General features: G+C 58.7%; 1 protein-coding gene across 3 annotated transcripts in view; it reads right to left on the reverse strand.

Moving 5' to 3' along the window:
• The window catches only part of TSPEAR (thrombospondin type laminin G domain and EAR repeats), a 218,745-nt gene that overhangs the window by 3,258 nt on the left and 198,554 nt on the right, over positions 1-16,933 (reverse strand). The window contains exons 10-11 of one of the 3 annotated variants that reach the window (XM_017967093.5): positions 6,928-7,115; positions 1,996-2,097 (exon numbers count right to left, since the gene is read on the reverse strand). In XM_017967093.5, coding sequence (XP_017822582.2) covers positions 1,996-2,097; positions 6,928-7,115 — 290 coding nt within the window. Of the gene's footprint in view, positions 1-1,477; positions 5,071-6,927; positions 7,116-16,933 lie in introns of those variants that run through there. The other 2 variants (XM_078358757.1, XM_078358758.1) reach the window with 2 other exon arrangements.

Here is a 16,933-nt window from a genome sequence, read left to right on the forward strand (position 1 = left end):
GCGTGGAGTCCCCAAGGCAGGGTTGACATCAAAGGTCACCCGTTGTTTAAATTTAATTAAACTATTAAATTCTTCCAGATTGCTTTCTGGAGAAGCCACGGTGATTCCTGTTCTCATGGAAAAGGGCAGGCTGGGACCCCCCCACCCCCTCCACTGTCCATCTTTAAAACGCTTCCAAACACATTCAGGGAAACCTGTCAGGGTTCTGCTCTGAGAACAAATCCCTTCTCCTGTTTATTCATACTTTTCTACTAAAAACTCCTATTCCTATCTTTTGTCTGTTTTTCTCATCTTTTCCTGGTTGGTAAGAGTTCCTTTTCTGTCACGTGCGTGGGAAAGTTCCTCTTTTGATTCTGAATGGGACGTCTGTCTCCGCGTTAAGTGTTACACAGGTGGCCAGAGCCAGGCCTTTCCTTCCCGGCTCGGCTTCTTCATGGAACCCTGAGGTTACACAGCAGCAGCGAGCTTTTCTTCTTTCACATTTGAACTTTCAATCCATATGAAATGTGTTTTTGTGTACAACGTGAAGTAGGACAGCTTGGTTTTATTCTCCAGCTGATCCCCCGAGTCATATGGGATTATCAAGTCACGCATCCTTTTTCCTTCGCCTTCAAATGTAGCATTTGTGGCCGGGCGCGGTGGCTCACGCCTGTAATCCCAGCACTTTGGGAGGCCAAAGCGGGCGGATCACCTGAGGTCAGGAGTTGAGACCAGCCTGGCCAACAGGGTGAAACCCCATCTCTACTAAAAACACAAAAATTAGCCGGGCGTGGAGGCGCATGCCTGTGGTCCCAGCTACTCGGGAGGCTGAGGTGAGGGGATTGCTGGTGCCTGGGCGTTTGGGACTGTGGTGAGCTGAGAGCATCCCATCGTACTCTACTAGCCTGGGCTACAGAGCAAGACCCTGTGTGTGTGGCGGGGGGAAGAGGTACTATGAAAAAGGTACCAGGTCCGGATGGTGTTACAGCTGAGCTGAACCCAGCTGTCAGAAATGAGGGAAGAGTCCTGCTATTCATAGTATCCCAGCCCACAGGTGCGGTTAGAAAGCCCCGCACTGCGTATTCATCGTAAGGCTTCATCTTAAACGGGATAAAGTTAAGTCCCCAAAAGAAAACCCCTGAGCAGCCTTATTTCCTACAGACACTGAAAGCTTAAAGATAAGCCGTTTGAAGTCAGCAGCTTCTTAAATAATTACACATCATCACCAAGTGGCATCAGGCCCCAGACTGGAGGAAATCTGTCACTCTAAATCGAGACATGGGCAGTAGCACAGCGGAACGGCACCACGCACTCACGGACGCCGGAGGAGACCCCAGCCCAGGCCCGGACGGCCCACAGCCCATCGAACAACCATGCTCAGATGCGCTTGTTAAACCAGGGCACGGTGCGACGGCTGCCGCTTCTGTGCCATCCCAGATTGTTCTGGAATCGTTAGCTGGGGAAGCAACTAAAGACTCAATCAGAACCCTAGAAATCAAGGGGACATGTTCTTTATTCTCAGATGTAATTTCTAACTCTCCGGAGAATCTTTTTAAGAAAAGCTGTTAGAATTGATAGTTTGGTGAGATGGCTAGATGCAAAAGATGATTGTCGTCATGAGCACCTGCAAATGAAAATTCAAAAAAAGCCAACCCTGTTTGTTAAACTTAGAATACTTGGAAAACTCCTAGAAATAAACGTGGTGAGAAGACCACAGTGTCCACGAGAGAGACGTTAAATATCCACAACTCCGGGGCTAGGATGTCCACACACTGCATCCCTGCCAGGCTCCAGAGGCAGAAGTGCCGGCACGCGTGGCTTGTGGCTACAGCCAGGGCAGGGGCCGGCTCAGCCCCGACACCAGTGCAGCCAGCCCTGGGCCGTCCACCAGGCCCAGCCAATCTCGGGAAACGGCAGCTGACTTGGGACTCGCTGTGAGCTGGGGGGCACCTGTGGGAGGTGGCGAGCCCCCAGGGGAAGCCAGGTGCCGGGAGGAAGCGGCTCACAGCTCATTACCTGTAAATAATACTGTTCACTGAGAAGGTGCGCCCATCGAAGGAGTTAGCGACCACCAGGAAGGAATCTTCTCCCACCGAGAAAAACTCCCAGTCCAGAGCACTGTGGAACAAGCGGGCAGGTGTCAGCACACAGCGGACCTTGCTGGAGAACTGGGGGCCTGGCCTGAAGGCACCGCCACAATTCACAGAGGAGGAGCCGGGGCCCGGAGTCGGGAGTGGTTTTCTCAAAGTCACAGATGAGTATGGTCTATTCCGGGAAAATGTAAATTAGTTGTTTACCTAAAAATATTTCAAATTTTATTGATTTTATGTTTGAGATGGAGTCTCGCTGTGTCACCCAGGCTGGCGTGCAGTGGCATGATCTCAGCTCACTGCAACCTCCACCTCCGGGTTCAAGCAATTCTGCCTCAGCCTCCTGAGTAGCTGGGATTACAGGCACCCACCACCACACCTGGCTAATTTTTGTATTTTTAGTAGAGATGGGGTTTCACCATGTTGGCCACCCTGGTCTCAAACTCCTGACCTCAAGTGATCTGTCCGCCTTGGCCTCCCAAACTGCTGGGATTACAGGCATGAGCCACCGTGTCCGGCCTCCAATTTTAAATTGTGGTAAAATATATGTAACATAAAATGTACCACCTCAGCCATCTTTAGGTGCACGGATCAGGGGCATGAGGCACATTAATACTGCTGGGTGGCTGTCACCGTTGTCCCCTGTGGAACTCGTCAACCTGCAGAACTGAAGCTCTCCCTCCAGTCACCATCACCCCATCCCCTCCCCAGCCCGGCACCCACCACTCCACTCTCTGTCTCTATGAATCTAAGGGCTCTAGGGACCGCATAGAAATAGAACCACACAGTATTTTCCTTTTGTGTCTGACGTAGCTCAGACACCAGGGACCTCAAGGCTCATCTGTGTTGTCGCGTGTGACCGAATTTCCTTCCTTTTTGAGGCTGAGTAGCGTCCTCTGTGTGAATGGATGCGTTGTGTTCACCCACCCATCCTCAGATGGACACGGGTAATTTCCTCCATGTGGCCACTGTGAATAACACTGCTGGGAACACCGGGGTAGAAAAGTCCACTTTTAAGAGCTTGAAACAATCAGAAAAAGTCCCAGGCTTCCGGCGCCTGCTGCAGGCAGGAGCTCGATTTCCCATTCTGGACACTGCACAGAGATGGAATCACAGCGCCACGGCCACCGCTGCCTCTCTCAGCATCGTGTCCTCAGCTGTGAGGTCAGTCCAGCAGGGGCCTGCAGGACCTGCGGGGTCACAGATGTTGACCTGCAGGTGGACGCTGCTTCCTGTTGCAGACACTTTGCTGAGTTCTGTCTTAGACGTAAGCCTAAGGTGAATTTGCCAAGGCTGCATCTGTGCTTGGGGTCAGCTCGGTTTGAGGGGTCTGGCAGGTGGCTTTCCTGGAGCCCTTACCCCCAGGAGCCCACCTGCTGAGCTGTCAGCATCAGCCCCTCATCTTGAGATGAGGAAATGGAAGTGGAAGGCTTGTACAGGCCGGCCCTCTGCGTGCAGCAGCCTCAGGGCTGTGGCCACTTGAGGCCGCAGAGGGGCCCCTCCCTTGCTGGGCCTCATCTTGGGGCCTCCCTGGAGGCAGTTGAGAAGCCGTCTGCAGGAGGGGCTTGGAAAGGTCCCTAGGAGAGGCAGGGAGCCTGGAGGTGTCCAGAGACCGGCAGAGCCTGTGGGGCCCTGGGCTCCTCACTCCTTCGGTCAGTCAGGGTGACATCTGGAGCCACCTCCATTGCTGGCAGGTTATAATTTGGTCCCCATGGAGCCTGTGCCAGCTCTCCGGGAGGAGGACAAGGATGCCCGTGATCACATGCCCTGGTCTGGAGGCACAGCCATGGGCCCCGGGTCAGTGTGACTCCTCAGTTGGACCTGAGAAGACCCAGGACCGAGGAAGACAAGCGGCCCCATGGGATGTGGCAGTGGTGGGAGATCCTGTCTGGCTGCACTGAGGCTCATGTCAGAAGCCGGCTTCGCTTTAACCACAAAATAAGGCATCTAGTGCGAGTCCCCGATTCTGCCTCCAAAGCAGCCCTAGCCATACCTGCTGGGGACAGTGGTATTCCTCAGAATCTCGCCCTCTGGCCAAAAGGCAGAAACGCACACGCCCATCAGCAGCAAATGGATGGATGGAGCGTGACTCAGCCACAAGAAGGGGGACGGTCTGAGCTGCGCAGCCACGCCACAGACCCGGAGGACGCGGTGCTGTGTGGAAAAGCCAGGCACAGAGGGCACGGCTCTGCGTGTCCATTTCCTGCAGTGTCCAGATCAGGGAATCACAGACACAGGAAGTGGACCGGGACTGCCCGGGGCGAGGGAAGGGGCCGGCAAAGGGTGAGGGGGCTCCTGCTGTGGGGATCAGAATGTTCCAGAATTGACTGCAGCGACCGCTGCACGTATCTGTGGATTTAACAAAACCACTGAATTGTAGAAAGCAAACACTGCAGACCGTTTGAAGGCAGTGACAGCTGAGGTTACACAGCTCTGAGGAATCCCTCAGCTGCCCTGGAGAGGGTTTTGGACTTGGCAAGGCCACATCGAACCTTCCAGAAGTGTAGGGAACCCCCATACCGGGGAGAAGGGCCGGGGGTTTGGCTCCCGTGTGCTGTTTTGACAATAATTATTAAACATAACCTTAATCAGTAAGTACTTTCTGCTTCACAGTTTAGTTCATTAACTGTCCGCACCGCTGCCCAGTGGTCAGTCGTGGTGGAGCTGGGTTCTGTTGGCTCCATGGCTTCAAACATCGAGGTGTCTGCGTCACCCATTTTCAGACTGGCACCGTCTCCACGAGGCACATTTCATCCCACGACTGATTTTGAATCACAGTTCATTCTCCAACGTGTCTTATTCTAAACGTTCTTCTAAAATGCCTAGTCTACGGTTGTTCTTGGTGTTGACGTTGGAGGGTGTGGGTTCGTGCTGGGGACATGAGGCTGCCACCGCTGCCCAGTGCCCGTTCTTCCTGCCACGGCTGCCAGGCCACGCAGGGGCCACCCTGGAATCCCCAGTGCCCCCGGCAGGCACCGCTACTGGCTTTATTCTGAGGCTTCTTTAAAAAAATGTTTGAAAATCATCTAAGTAAGGTATTAGTAAGTAACATTGTAGACCTTTGCAAAACCAGCAGTTCAGAGGTAATGGGGCAAGTAGGGAAAGTGCTTCCTGGCCTGCCTGCACCCCCTGCAGCCCGCCCGGTCCTGGGGTGACGCCTGGCGGGGCACTCCCCTCCAGAGGCTTCTCCGCACCTCGGAGGACGCGCACAGCCAGGTGGCTCCTCGAGGGCACGCACAGCCAGGTGGCGGGCACGCACAGCCAGGTGGCACACACGCCGGCAGGCTCCTCGAGGGCGCGCACAGCCAGGAGGCGCGCACGCCGGCTGGCTCCTCGAGGGCGCGCACAGCCAGGTGGCGCGCACGCCGGCTGGCTCCTCGAGGGCGCGCACAGCCAGGTGGCGCGCACAGCCAGGTGGCACACACGCCGGCTGGCTCCTCGAGGGCGCGCACAGCCAGGTGGCACACACGCCGGCTGGCTCCTCGAGGGCGCGCACAGCGAGGTGGCACACACGCAGGCTGGCTCCTCGAGGGCGCGCACAGCCAGGTGGCGCGCACAGCCAGGTGGCACACACGCCGGCTGGCTCCTCGAGGGCGCGCACAGCCAGGTGGCACACACGCCGGCTGGCTCCTCGAGGGCGCGCACAGCCAGGTGGCACACGCGCCGGCTGGCTCCTCGAGGGCGCGCACAGCCAGGTGGCGCGCACAGCCAGGTGGCACACACGCCGGCTGGCTCCTCGAGGGCGCGCACAGCCAGGTGGCACGCACAGCCAGGTGGCACACACGCCGGCTGGCTCCTCGAGGGCGCGCACAGGCAGGTGGCACACACGCCGGCTGGCTCCTCGAGGGCGCGCACAGCCAGGTGGCACCCACGCCGGCTGGCTCCTCGAGGGCGCGCACAGCCAGGTGGCGCACACGCCGGCTGGCTCCTCGAGGGCGCGCACAGCCAGGTGGCGCGCACAGCCAGGTGGCACACACACCGGCTGGCTCCTCGAGGGCGCGCACAGCCAGGTGGCACACACGCCGGCTGGCTCCTTGGTGCCTGGGCCACGAGATTTCGCTGGACCGCCGCCCACCCTTTCCACAGAGCAGCTTGTCCTGGAGACCTTTCTCCTCCAAGTTTCGTGTCTCGGGCTGAGACTAGAGCCCAGTGCCCAGGAGGGGCTGGTGAATCGTTACTAAGTGAAACAGGAGTGAATGAAACCCAAGGGAACCTGAAAAGCTGCCTGCTCCATCCCGGATGGGCATGGGCCGGATTCCAGCTCTGGGTCTGAGTCATATGGATTCCATTGCAGTTTTAGTCAGTCTTCTGAATTCCACCCCAGAGGAAGCGCCATGCTGGTCAGGACAGTTATGGATTCTCAGTGCCCGCTGTGCTAAATATGGTGTCCACACAACCTCCTGTGGCCCTGCAGAGCATGTCATCTGGAGCCCGACCCTGTCCTACATACGGACCCCTCCAGGTTCCCTGGGTCTCACGTCTGTCTCAACACGCCTGTCTCAGTGTCCTGGTGTTGCCGAGGAGGAGGATGCAGCCTCTGGGGAAGGGAGTAACCCTGCCGTGGCAGCGGGCACCAGCAGGCAGTGGGCGATGGTCAGAAGAGCTGCTCGAAGCCTGCACCTCGAACCTCCCCTGTGGGGCCTCGGCTGCCTCTCTGCATTACAGGCATGAAGCCCCCTCCCCCTCCACTGCCTGGATGAACGTGCAGAGCTCTGGGAACCAAGCCTGTGTCTCGGGGGGATTGACTTTCCCAGGCCAGTCCTTGCGTGGGAAGGATGGTGAGGAAGAACTAAGGGGATTCCGCCACGATGGGCGCCCCAGAGATGAGCCCCCTCCCCCGGAGTGCTGCGGCACGCACCTGCAGGTGAGAATGTCCTGGAACTTGACAAAGGCCTGTGCGGTCACATTCAGCTCGTAGATGACAGAGTTGATGATGTAGGAATCATTCTGGACTTGCATCTCCACATCGTAGCTGTGACTATTTGCCACGGCGAGGAAGATCCTCTCCCCAATGTGGAAGACCTCCCAGTCCGCAGCACCAAACGTCTAGGACCAAAGGAGAGCGGGTGCAGGGGTGTGGGCGGGGGGGTGGAGGGGTGTGGGTGGGTGGGTGCAGGGGTGTGGGCGGGGGGGTGGAGGGGTGTGAGCGAGGGGGTGGAGGGGTGTGGGCAGGTGGGTGCAGGGGTGTGGGCGAGGGGGTGGAGGGGTGTCGGCATGTGGGTTCAGGGGTGTGGGCGAGGGGGTACAGGGGTGTGGGTGAGGGTGCAGGGGTGTGGGCGAGGGGGTGCAGGGCTGTGGGCGAGGGGGTGCAGGGGTGTGGGCGAGGGGGTGCAGGGGTGTGGGTGAGGGGGTGCAGGGGTGTGGGTGAGAGGGTGCAGGGGTGTGGGCGAGGGGGTGCAGGGGTGTGGGTGAGGGTGCAGGGGTGTGGGTGAGGGTGTACAGGGGTGTGGGCGAGGGGGTGGAGGGGTTGGGCAGGTGGGTGCAGGGGTGTGGGTGAGGGGGTGCAGGGGTGTGGTGGGGGTGCTGGGGTGTGGGTGAGAGGGTGCAGGGGTGTGGGTGAGGGGGTGCAGGGGTGTGGGTGAGGGGGTGCTTGGGTGTGGGTGAGGGGGTGCTGGGGTGTGGGCGAGGGAGTGCAGGGGTGTGGGTGAGAGGGTGCTGGGGTGTGGGTGAGGGAGTGCAAGGGTGTGGGTGAGAGGGTGCAGGGGTGTGGGTGAGGGAGTGCAGGGGTGTGGGTGAGAGGGTGCTGGGGTGTGGTGAGGGGGTGCAGGGGTGTGGGTGAGGGTGCAGGGATGTGGGTGAGCAGCTCTCTCCCTGGCTGTCCCAGGTCTGCCAAGTGTGCCCATTGCACTCCAGATGCCAGACACAGCACTGCTACCAGCTTCCTTGGCCTCTGCTCCCTTCCTGAAAGTCAGTGCCTGCTGCACCCCCCACCCCCCACCCCCCGCCCCCCACAGTGACCATCTGCGTGACTCGCTTCTCAGCCAACCATGCCTCCCCTACTCCAGGCCCCAGCACTGTGCATCCTAGGAGCACCACCTGCTATCCCACCTCTTCCAGGAAGCCCACTGTGATCCCTCTAGTCCCAGCCCCAGTCACTGAAATGACATCAGGTCACCAAAACCCTGGAGTTTGCTTTTCCATGCCTTCCCTGGCCTTACAGTGTGGCTGAGGCTTTTCCCTGGCTGTGTAGACAGAAGCCGTCTCTGGGTTCCTTGCTTGCTGTCCCTCCACAAATCACTTACCACCTTCAAAAGGCAGCAGGTCTAGGGCTGCAAATGGAGGCCCACTGCAGCACCTCTGCCATCAGCCTCGAGCTGCAGAGCCTGTGTGCATGTGGGGCTGAAGGGGGGGAGCTTATGACTGCACCCCAGGGATGAGGGTGGTGGGGCTGCATGGGGAGGAGGCAAGTTCCCTCCCTGAGAACAGTGTGGGACATGAGGCTGCTGGGCCCACACGGGGAGGAGGCAGGCGGCCTCCCTGGGTATAGGGCTGTGGAGGCCCCCCGGGGTCGTGGGGTGTCCCTTATGCTGTGTTGGGGTGCAGGATCTAAGAAGTAAAGAGACAGGACACTGAAGAACTGGTGAAGAGCATCAGGACTCGGGGGGCCACGAAACCTGTGAGTGGAGATCAGTGGCCCCAAATGCCCAAGGGCATCTGTATTTATTAGGTGCAAGCAGGGGGCAGGGTCGTGAGTGAGGCCACCGTCTATACACTTAATAGGGCTACATAATCACATGAGTTACAAGTGAGGGGACCACCCCACATGTCACTGGGCAGAGGTGGGTCGTGTGCAGAAAAGGGGTCCACCCCCATTAGGTCACCCAGGCAAGGACGTGGGCTGTGTGCAACAGGTGTCCTGCACAACACTTCTTATCCGGGGGCTGGAGACTTCAAAGGGTTTCTAACAGAAGGATACTGCAAGCCACTGCAGTGGGAGCTGACAGACTTGTGCTCTTCTCTTAAGATATTTATGGGAGGATGATTTGAGCTAGCACAGAGGTGAGAAAAGACTGACAGGGTGTACAGCCGCCGTGACTGGTCACACCAGAGGGTTCTTCTCCCTCGGTTACTTCCAGGATCTCAGGCCTGAGGCCGACTTTCCACAGGAACTGGATAACTGGATGCAGGTACCACAACTCCTTTATCAGGAGGAGAGGCTCTTGCTCCAAACCTGCCATACAGCGTATGCCCTTTCAGGCAGGGACGCCACCGCCTGGGTCTTTGGTTCTCGTCCTGGTCTGGCTGTTTTCCATGTACTGCTTCTGTTCGGTGACTGCTCTAGGCACCCCTCCTACTGCAGACTCCTGTATGGTTCTGTGGAAGGATTCTATAAGTCAGCACTAAACGTGTCAGTGCAGCTCCGACTACAATACCTATATGTTCATATAGAAAGATTATACGGAACTAAGTATGCTAGATGTAAGTATTAAGTATGATTATATAAGCTAGATAGAGCAAGCAGTAAGTCACACTTCAGGCACTAATCCTATAAATGAATGACTATATACGCAGGATTACATAAAGGAAACAGCTGAGCAATAACACTTTTTCAGGCACTACTTGTGCCCGGGGTCTGCACAGTTCTCCTTCCTCGGTGCCCATGGCGGGGTGTTACCCACACCTGGGGACAGTGTGGGACATGGAGGTGCGGGGGCCACACCGGGAGGGGCAGGCTACCTCCCTGGGGACAGTGTGGGACATGAAGGTGCGGGGGCCACACGGGGATGGGCAGGCCACCTCCCTGGGGACAGTGTGCAACCCCAGTGTCCTCACAGGCAGGCCTTCCCTGCGCGCTGTCCCAGGCTTCCTGGCTGAGGACAGAGCCAGTCAAGCTTGGGGCTGCGTCCTCCCGGCTCATCCTGTCCAGAGCGCCTCCTGCCTGAGGGACACGTCCTCCACCTGGCCTGGGGGAGGCAGCTTGGAGCGCCTCCTGTGACAGCGACCTTGGGACGTTTTCTATTTGCACAAACCCACCGGCAAGGCCCGGCTCAGACGCCCAGGGTCTGACGCCACCTGCCCTCTGAGGTAGGTCAGGCCCCCTCCCTTGCTTGTCTGTTCAGGAGGGGCTGCCCAGGTGTCCTCAGGCCCCCCTGACTGTCCCGCACCTGCCCAGAGGCTCAGGTCCCCCAGGAAAGAGAAAGCTCTGGGCCCAGAGTCAGCCCGTATTCTCCACACCCAGTAGGGGGCGCCATTGCCCTCCTGAGCCCAGAGCGCGGCGCAGGGATGCGTGGGCGTGGGGGGGGATGCGGGACCGCGGGGAGGGGCGCCACGGGGAGGGCCCCACAGGTGGGGACACAGCTCCGTGGGTGCCAGGCAAGGTCCCAGAGCAGATCTGCAGCCGGCCAGAGGAGCGCACATGGTGCGCTGAAGCTAGAGACCAAGACTTGCTAGGCAAAGGCAGGGCACCGGGACACTGGGCAGCTCCGAACCCTCGTGGGGCCAGGGGCGGGCTGAGGCTTTCCTGGGTCCACGCACCCTCCCTTCCTGTGGCTCCATGAGATGTGACTATTCCTGTCTGCACGAAAACAGCTGCCCGGGGCCACCAAGGGGACTCTGGGACCTTCAGCATCACCTGCCCTGTGGCCGCTTCACAGCGGGGCAGGTGCTGCTAGTGTTACACACAGGCTGGTTCAACGGCTCAGCAGAAAAGAAACAGGAACCTGCAGACTGTTAAACCCTGGGCTCCTCCCAGGCCCGTGCTGAGGAAACCAACGGAGTGGGCAGCCCTGGTGTGTGCACATCTGCACACACACCAGCACACACCTGTACACACATGCATGCACACACTGACATGCACACACACCTGTACACACATGCATGCACACACTGACATGCACACACACCTGTACACACACACACGCCCACATGCACACACCTGCATGCACACACACACGCCCACATGCACACACCTGCATGCACACACATGTGCACACACACGTGCATGCACACACCTGTACACACACACACGCCCACATGCACACACCTGCATGCACACACACACGCCCACATGCACACACCTGCATGCACACACATGTGCGCACGCACGTGCATGCACACACCTGTACACACAGCCACACACCCACATGCACACACCTGCATGCACACACATGTGCGCACGCACACATGCATGCACACACCTGTACACACACACACGCCCACATGCACACACCTGCATGCACACACATGTGCACACACACGTGCATGCACACACCTGTACACACACACACGCCCACATGCACACACCTGCATGCACACACATGTGCGCACGCACACGTGCATGCACACACCTGTACACAGCCACACACCCACATGCACACACCTGCATGCACACACGTGCGCACGCACACATGCATGCACACACCTGTACACACACACACACGCCCACATGCACACACCTGCATGCACACACATGTGCGCACGCACACATGCATGCACACACCTGTACACACATGCATGCACACACTGACATGCACACACACCTGTACACACACACACGCCCACATGCACACACCTGCATGCACACACATGTGCGCACACACGTGCATGCACACACCTGTACACACATGCATGCACACACTGACATGCACACACACCTGTACACACACACACGCCCACATGCACACACCTGCATGCACACACTGACATGCACACACACCTGCACACACACACTTGCACACACACATGCACACACCTGTACACACACACACGCCCACATGCACACACCTGCATGCACACACATGTGCGCACACACGTGCATGCACACACCTGTACACACAGCCACACACCCACATGCACACACCTGCATGCACACACATGTGCGCACGCACACATGCATGCACACACCTGTACACACAGCCACACGCCCACATGCACACACCTGCATGCACACACATGTGCGCACGCACACATGCATGCACACACCTGCACACACATGCATGCACACACTGACATGCACACACACCTGCACACACACACTTGCACACACACATGCACATACCCACACGCATAGGTCCATACCTGCACACCTGGGTGCATGCACACACACGGAGGTGCACTGTTTGCACACACATGTGCCTACATTTTTACATGCATGCACATGTACACATGCACAGGCCTCATGTATTAACACATGTACATCCACACGCACACCCACACACATGTAAACCCACACATGTACACCTGCACACATGTACACATGCATGCACACCACACGTACACCTACACACACGTATACCCCACACACCTACACGTGCACACTGCACACATGTACACCCACACACATGCACACATGTATACCTACACACGTGTACACGAGGACACGTACACCAACCCCTATGCACACATTGTACACCCTCAGACACCTGCACACATGTACAGTCACACACATATACACGTGTATACCCACACATACACCTACACACATGTATGTACACATGCAGCCATGCACATGTGTGTACATGTGTATGGGCATGTGTGTACATGTGCATATGCATATACACACATATGCCTGTACACAGCACAGCCCTGTAGGCACACACACATGCCTGCCTGCATGACCACATCGACACGCACGTGCACACGCACAGTGTGGCTCTCCCCACATTGCTGGGGAGGACCGAGGAGACATGGCTGCAGCTCTGGGTGTCCTTCTCGTGGAGCCCCCGCTTCTCAGCTACTTGCTGACACTCACTTGTGTTGAAGCAGGTCCTGATGGACTTTGGGGCCAGAAGAGCCTGAAACCTCCTCTCAGGGTAGGCCCCGGAGTGCCTGCCCTGTAGCAGCCCAGGGAGCTGGGAGACCCCAAACTGGCCCTCTGAGCACCGTGTAGAGTGCTCACTGCATGTAGGGGCTGAGCCAGGCATCACATCTTTGTGATGAGCAAGGTGCCCTCCCAGCCCCAAGGAACCCTGAAGCAGGGGCTGCTGCAGATGGGGGACCATGGAGGGGCTGCCCGGGGCCTTGGGAGCACAAAGAGGGCCCAAGGCAGGGAGGAAGGATGGGGAGCTGGTGGCAGGAAGGCAGAGAAGGGTATCCAGGCAGAAGGAACTGCAGGACAGACAGAGAGGACCCAGGGAGCCAGGAGGGCTGGGCGCATACAGAGTGGGGAGCGGGGGCTGGCGCAGGTCTAGAGGGCCTGGGTGTGGTGGAAGCAGCTGAGCCTCCAGCCAAAGGTCACTGGGGAGCCAGAGGAGGAAGTGAGATGTTTGTCGATGGCTTGGAAACCTACAGGCGCTAGGAGGGTGTCAGGGGAGAGGTGAGCAACGTGCTGTGGGGAGGGGAGAGGAGAGCAACGTGCTGTGGGGATGGGAGAGGTGAGCAACGTGCTGTGGGGATGGGAGAGGTGAGCAACGTGCTGTGGGGACGGGAGAGGTGAGCAACGTGCTGTGGGGATGGGAGAGGTGAGCAACGTGCTGTGGGGATGGGCGAGGTGAGCAACGTGCTGTGGGGATGGGGCGGGTCCCACTCCCAAGGCGGGAAAGAAGGGTGGGGTGTTTGGAGACAGGGGCTGGGGAGGCCCCTCAGGGAACTCGGTACCTCCATAGGCATGGGTGCACAGGGACTGCTGTGTGAGCCCTGGGGAGGGGCAGGCAGCGCTCTGGCCACAGCCCTGAGGCTGGTAGAGACTCGAGGTCGGGAAAGCTGGAGACGGGCTGTCTGGCCTGGTGGGACCCACCGCACTGCAGCCTGCCCCCAGGGCAGGGGCTGCGTCCGTGTTTCCTGGGGTGGCAGGGAGCAAGCCTTGAGTTGGAGCCCAAAGTGGGACACGCATTTGTTCCAGGATGGGGTGGGCGTGGGGGTGGGCGTGGAGGCCTCTCCAGGACACGGCAGTGGCGGGAGTTAGTGCTGCGTGGTCCCTGCCTGGCTGCCACTGCAAAGCAGAGCCCCTGCTGGAGTGCAGGGCCGGACAGGCCTCGGGGCTGGGGGCAGCTCAAGCCACTCTTCTGCTCCCTGAACCCAGCCAGGCTCTGCGCACCCGGTTTAGCAAATCCAGGGTCCGTGTTCAATCTAAATTGCAGGCAAACAATGGAGGATTCTTTAGTCTGTGTGGATCCCGTGCAATATTTAAGACATACTTTGGCAAAAGAAAAATTAGTTTATCTGAAACTGGCTGGAGGCTGGCAGAGACTCCCAGGGGGTTTCACTAGCTCCTGGTCCCGGCATTCAGCTGGCCGAGTCCAAAGCAGGGCAGTTCTTGTCACTGGCTGTCGACGGCCCCTCCTCCCTACTCCAGCTGTCAGAAGTCCCTTGCAGGTTGGAGGGAACCTGTCCCTCTGCTGAAGCTGGGGTCTTCTCCCACTCAGAAGTGAGGAGGTGCCTCCCAAGGGCTGTGCCAACGCAGGCAGAGGGTGTGCAGCGGGGCCCGCAGTCAGGCCACTCCTAGATTCTAAGCACATTAAAAGAATCTGCACATCAAAGACCTTGCCAAACCCTGGCTGGCACGGGAGCCAAGCGGCCAGGCACCTGCTGGGCTGGGCAGGCTCTTCCCGCCTTCCCTCCAACGGAATTCCCCAGAGCCTGGCCCTGCTGCCCTGGCACGGAGCCTAGCAGCTCAGGAGCATTGCTGAGACGATGGTGCCTCCGGGACTTGGCAGTCAGGAGCACCTGGAGGCCCCAGCAGCTCCCTCGAGGGCGGGTAGCCACCCGGTAATCAGTGGATTAGTTGCTGGGCAAAGAGGCCCTTGGGTTCCGGCTTTGATGGGGCAAAGAAAGAGGATGCCTCTGTGGTCTGGGAGTGCCAGGGGATGGGAGGGAGGCAGGGGGCACCCCTGGGACTCCCTCCCCAGCTGCCAGAAGGCAGTCCCCCAATAGGCCCTGGTGGTGGGGTGCTGGCATCCTCTCAAGGGTAGCCAGCTAAGGCTGGACAAGCGTCCCGGGTGGCCGTAGGTGGCAGCACTACCAGACGGGTCACTCCTGAGGGGACTGGGCTCAACACACCCCAAGCCAAATCCTGGATGCCCCTCTGTACTCTCCCCGCCCTGCAGACCCCGCAAGCCTGGCGCCTTCCCCAAGCTGCCTATGCGGCTGCCAGCTCCTGCATCACAGAGAAGACAGAGCTGCTGCCCGCTGGAGCCCTCCCGCCCAGGCTCTGCCCCTCCAGGCTGTCCTGGGCAGTGCTGACCGCTGTGAGGGGGCCTCTCATGCCACCCCCTGGACAGATGTGCAGACTGAGACTCAGAGAGACACAGCCAGGCCTCATGGGGGTGCTTGGAGGCTCCTGCCTGTTTGTGTAACCATCACACAGCTGCCTGCCGGGCGCCTGTCCCGAGTGGCCCCACTGCAGCCTTGCCCACAGCACCTCTTGCCCCTCCATCACCAAGGAAGCAGGTATGCACACATGTGCACATATGAGTGTGCATGTGCATGTGTGTGGAGAAGCCAGGGGAGGGACCCTCGGGAAGTGTGTGGCACCGAGTTGGGGGCCTGGCTGTGAGGAGGGTTCCCTGCTGACATGGTGGCTGCTGCTGTCCTTGTGAGGACCCCAGAAGCCAAAAGCCACAATCGCAGAACCACCAAGCTTTGGAAGCTGCGACACCTACTGAAGTCTGCGGCAAACTCATTTAGAATCCAAACCAAGTTCGGAGTCCACATTTGGTGCCTGCGACCGCAGGCCTCTCTCCATCAGCTCAAGGACAGGACCGTGTGCCTGGACTTCCAGGGACAGAGCTCACTCCTCCTTGGGTCCAAGCTGGGGAGGCCCAATCACTGGAGGCTTGGTGTCTACCAAAGTTCTAGAATTCCTGGTGGGATGCGCAGAAAGACTTTGAGGGCAGGCAGAGGAAGGCGACGTCAGACTGCCTCCTGCCGGGTGGGCAGCCAGCTCCCCACTCATCCCCGGCCTGGGGCTGCAAAACACTGCCATGTCCACTGACCATGTGTTCGAAGCACTGCACTTCACCTTCGGGCCCAGAAAAGCCTGCCCTGTGCTCCTGGGAGAAAGCCAGGTCTGTGCGCACAGCTCCTCAAACCCCACCTGCACCCACACCCCCACAGACCCCTCCAGAGAGGCGCCTTGCTACAGCACACACACACATTCAAAGCATCTCCGCTTCACCCGCTTCAAAGCTTACGTTCATGAAAGACATTGCAAAACTCAAACCGAACAGTAAACAAATGAAGACATCTCTAGGACCTAAAAGGATTTCAACACAATGTGAAAACTTTGGCAAAACATGAAAGTGGGCTTTCGTGAGTTTTGAGGAATTACTAAGTTGTGAAAAATGAGGCTCAGGCCGGGTGGAGGGGAAGCCTGTTTACGTGTGTGTGCCCCGCACCTGCCCAGGGCCCTCCTGCCATGCTTGCAGGGCCTGGGCCATGGCGGTGCCCCCACCAGCCAGGTCCCAGGTCCTGGAGTTCTGGTTCTGCCGGGGGAGCTGCAGCCGCACCTCCTCTGTGCGCTGCGGTCCTGCGCCAGCCCCTGCTCTTCTCCAGCATCTCTTTCAGGCAGATGTCGCCCACCCCTCGGGACTCCTCCTCAGTGGTCGGTAGCCCAGACCCTCCCTTTGGGCAGGTGGTTCCATTTCTGCCCCTTTGCCGCTGGCCTCCTTCTGAGGATGCCCATGTGTCTCCAGGACCAGTGCCCCAGTCATCTGTGCACATGGAAGCCGTCCTTCACGTGTGTCCTGAAAATGCAGAGTGGCCGCCTTCCACCACATCGCCCGCCACAGAAGCCCTGTGTTTTGAGCAACCACATTCCACAAACACCTCCTGAACACACGAAGACCAACCGAGCTCAGAATCCATCCCAGTGTCGTCTCATAAAGAGCACGCAGTCTGTCAAAGGGATGGGCCCCACGAGTGAAGGGCTGAGACCCACCACAGGTGTGAGGTGTCCCAGGTACACCCATCACGGCCCAAACCAGGCT

The sequence above is a fragment of the Callithrix jacchus genome, chromosome 21 (assembly GCF_049354715.1).
Source record: "Callithrix jacchus isolate 240 chromosome 21, calJac240_pri, whole genome shotgun sequence".
NCBI lineage: Eukaryota > Metazoa > Chordata > Mammalia > Primates > Cebidae > Callithrix > Callithrix jacchus.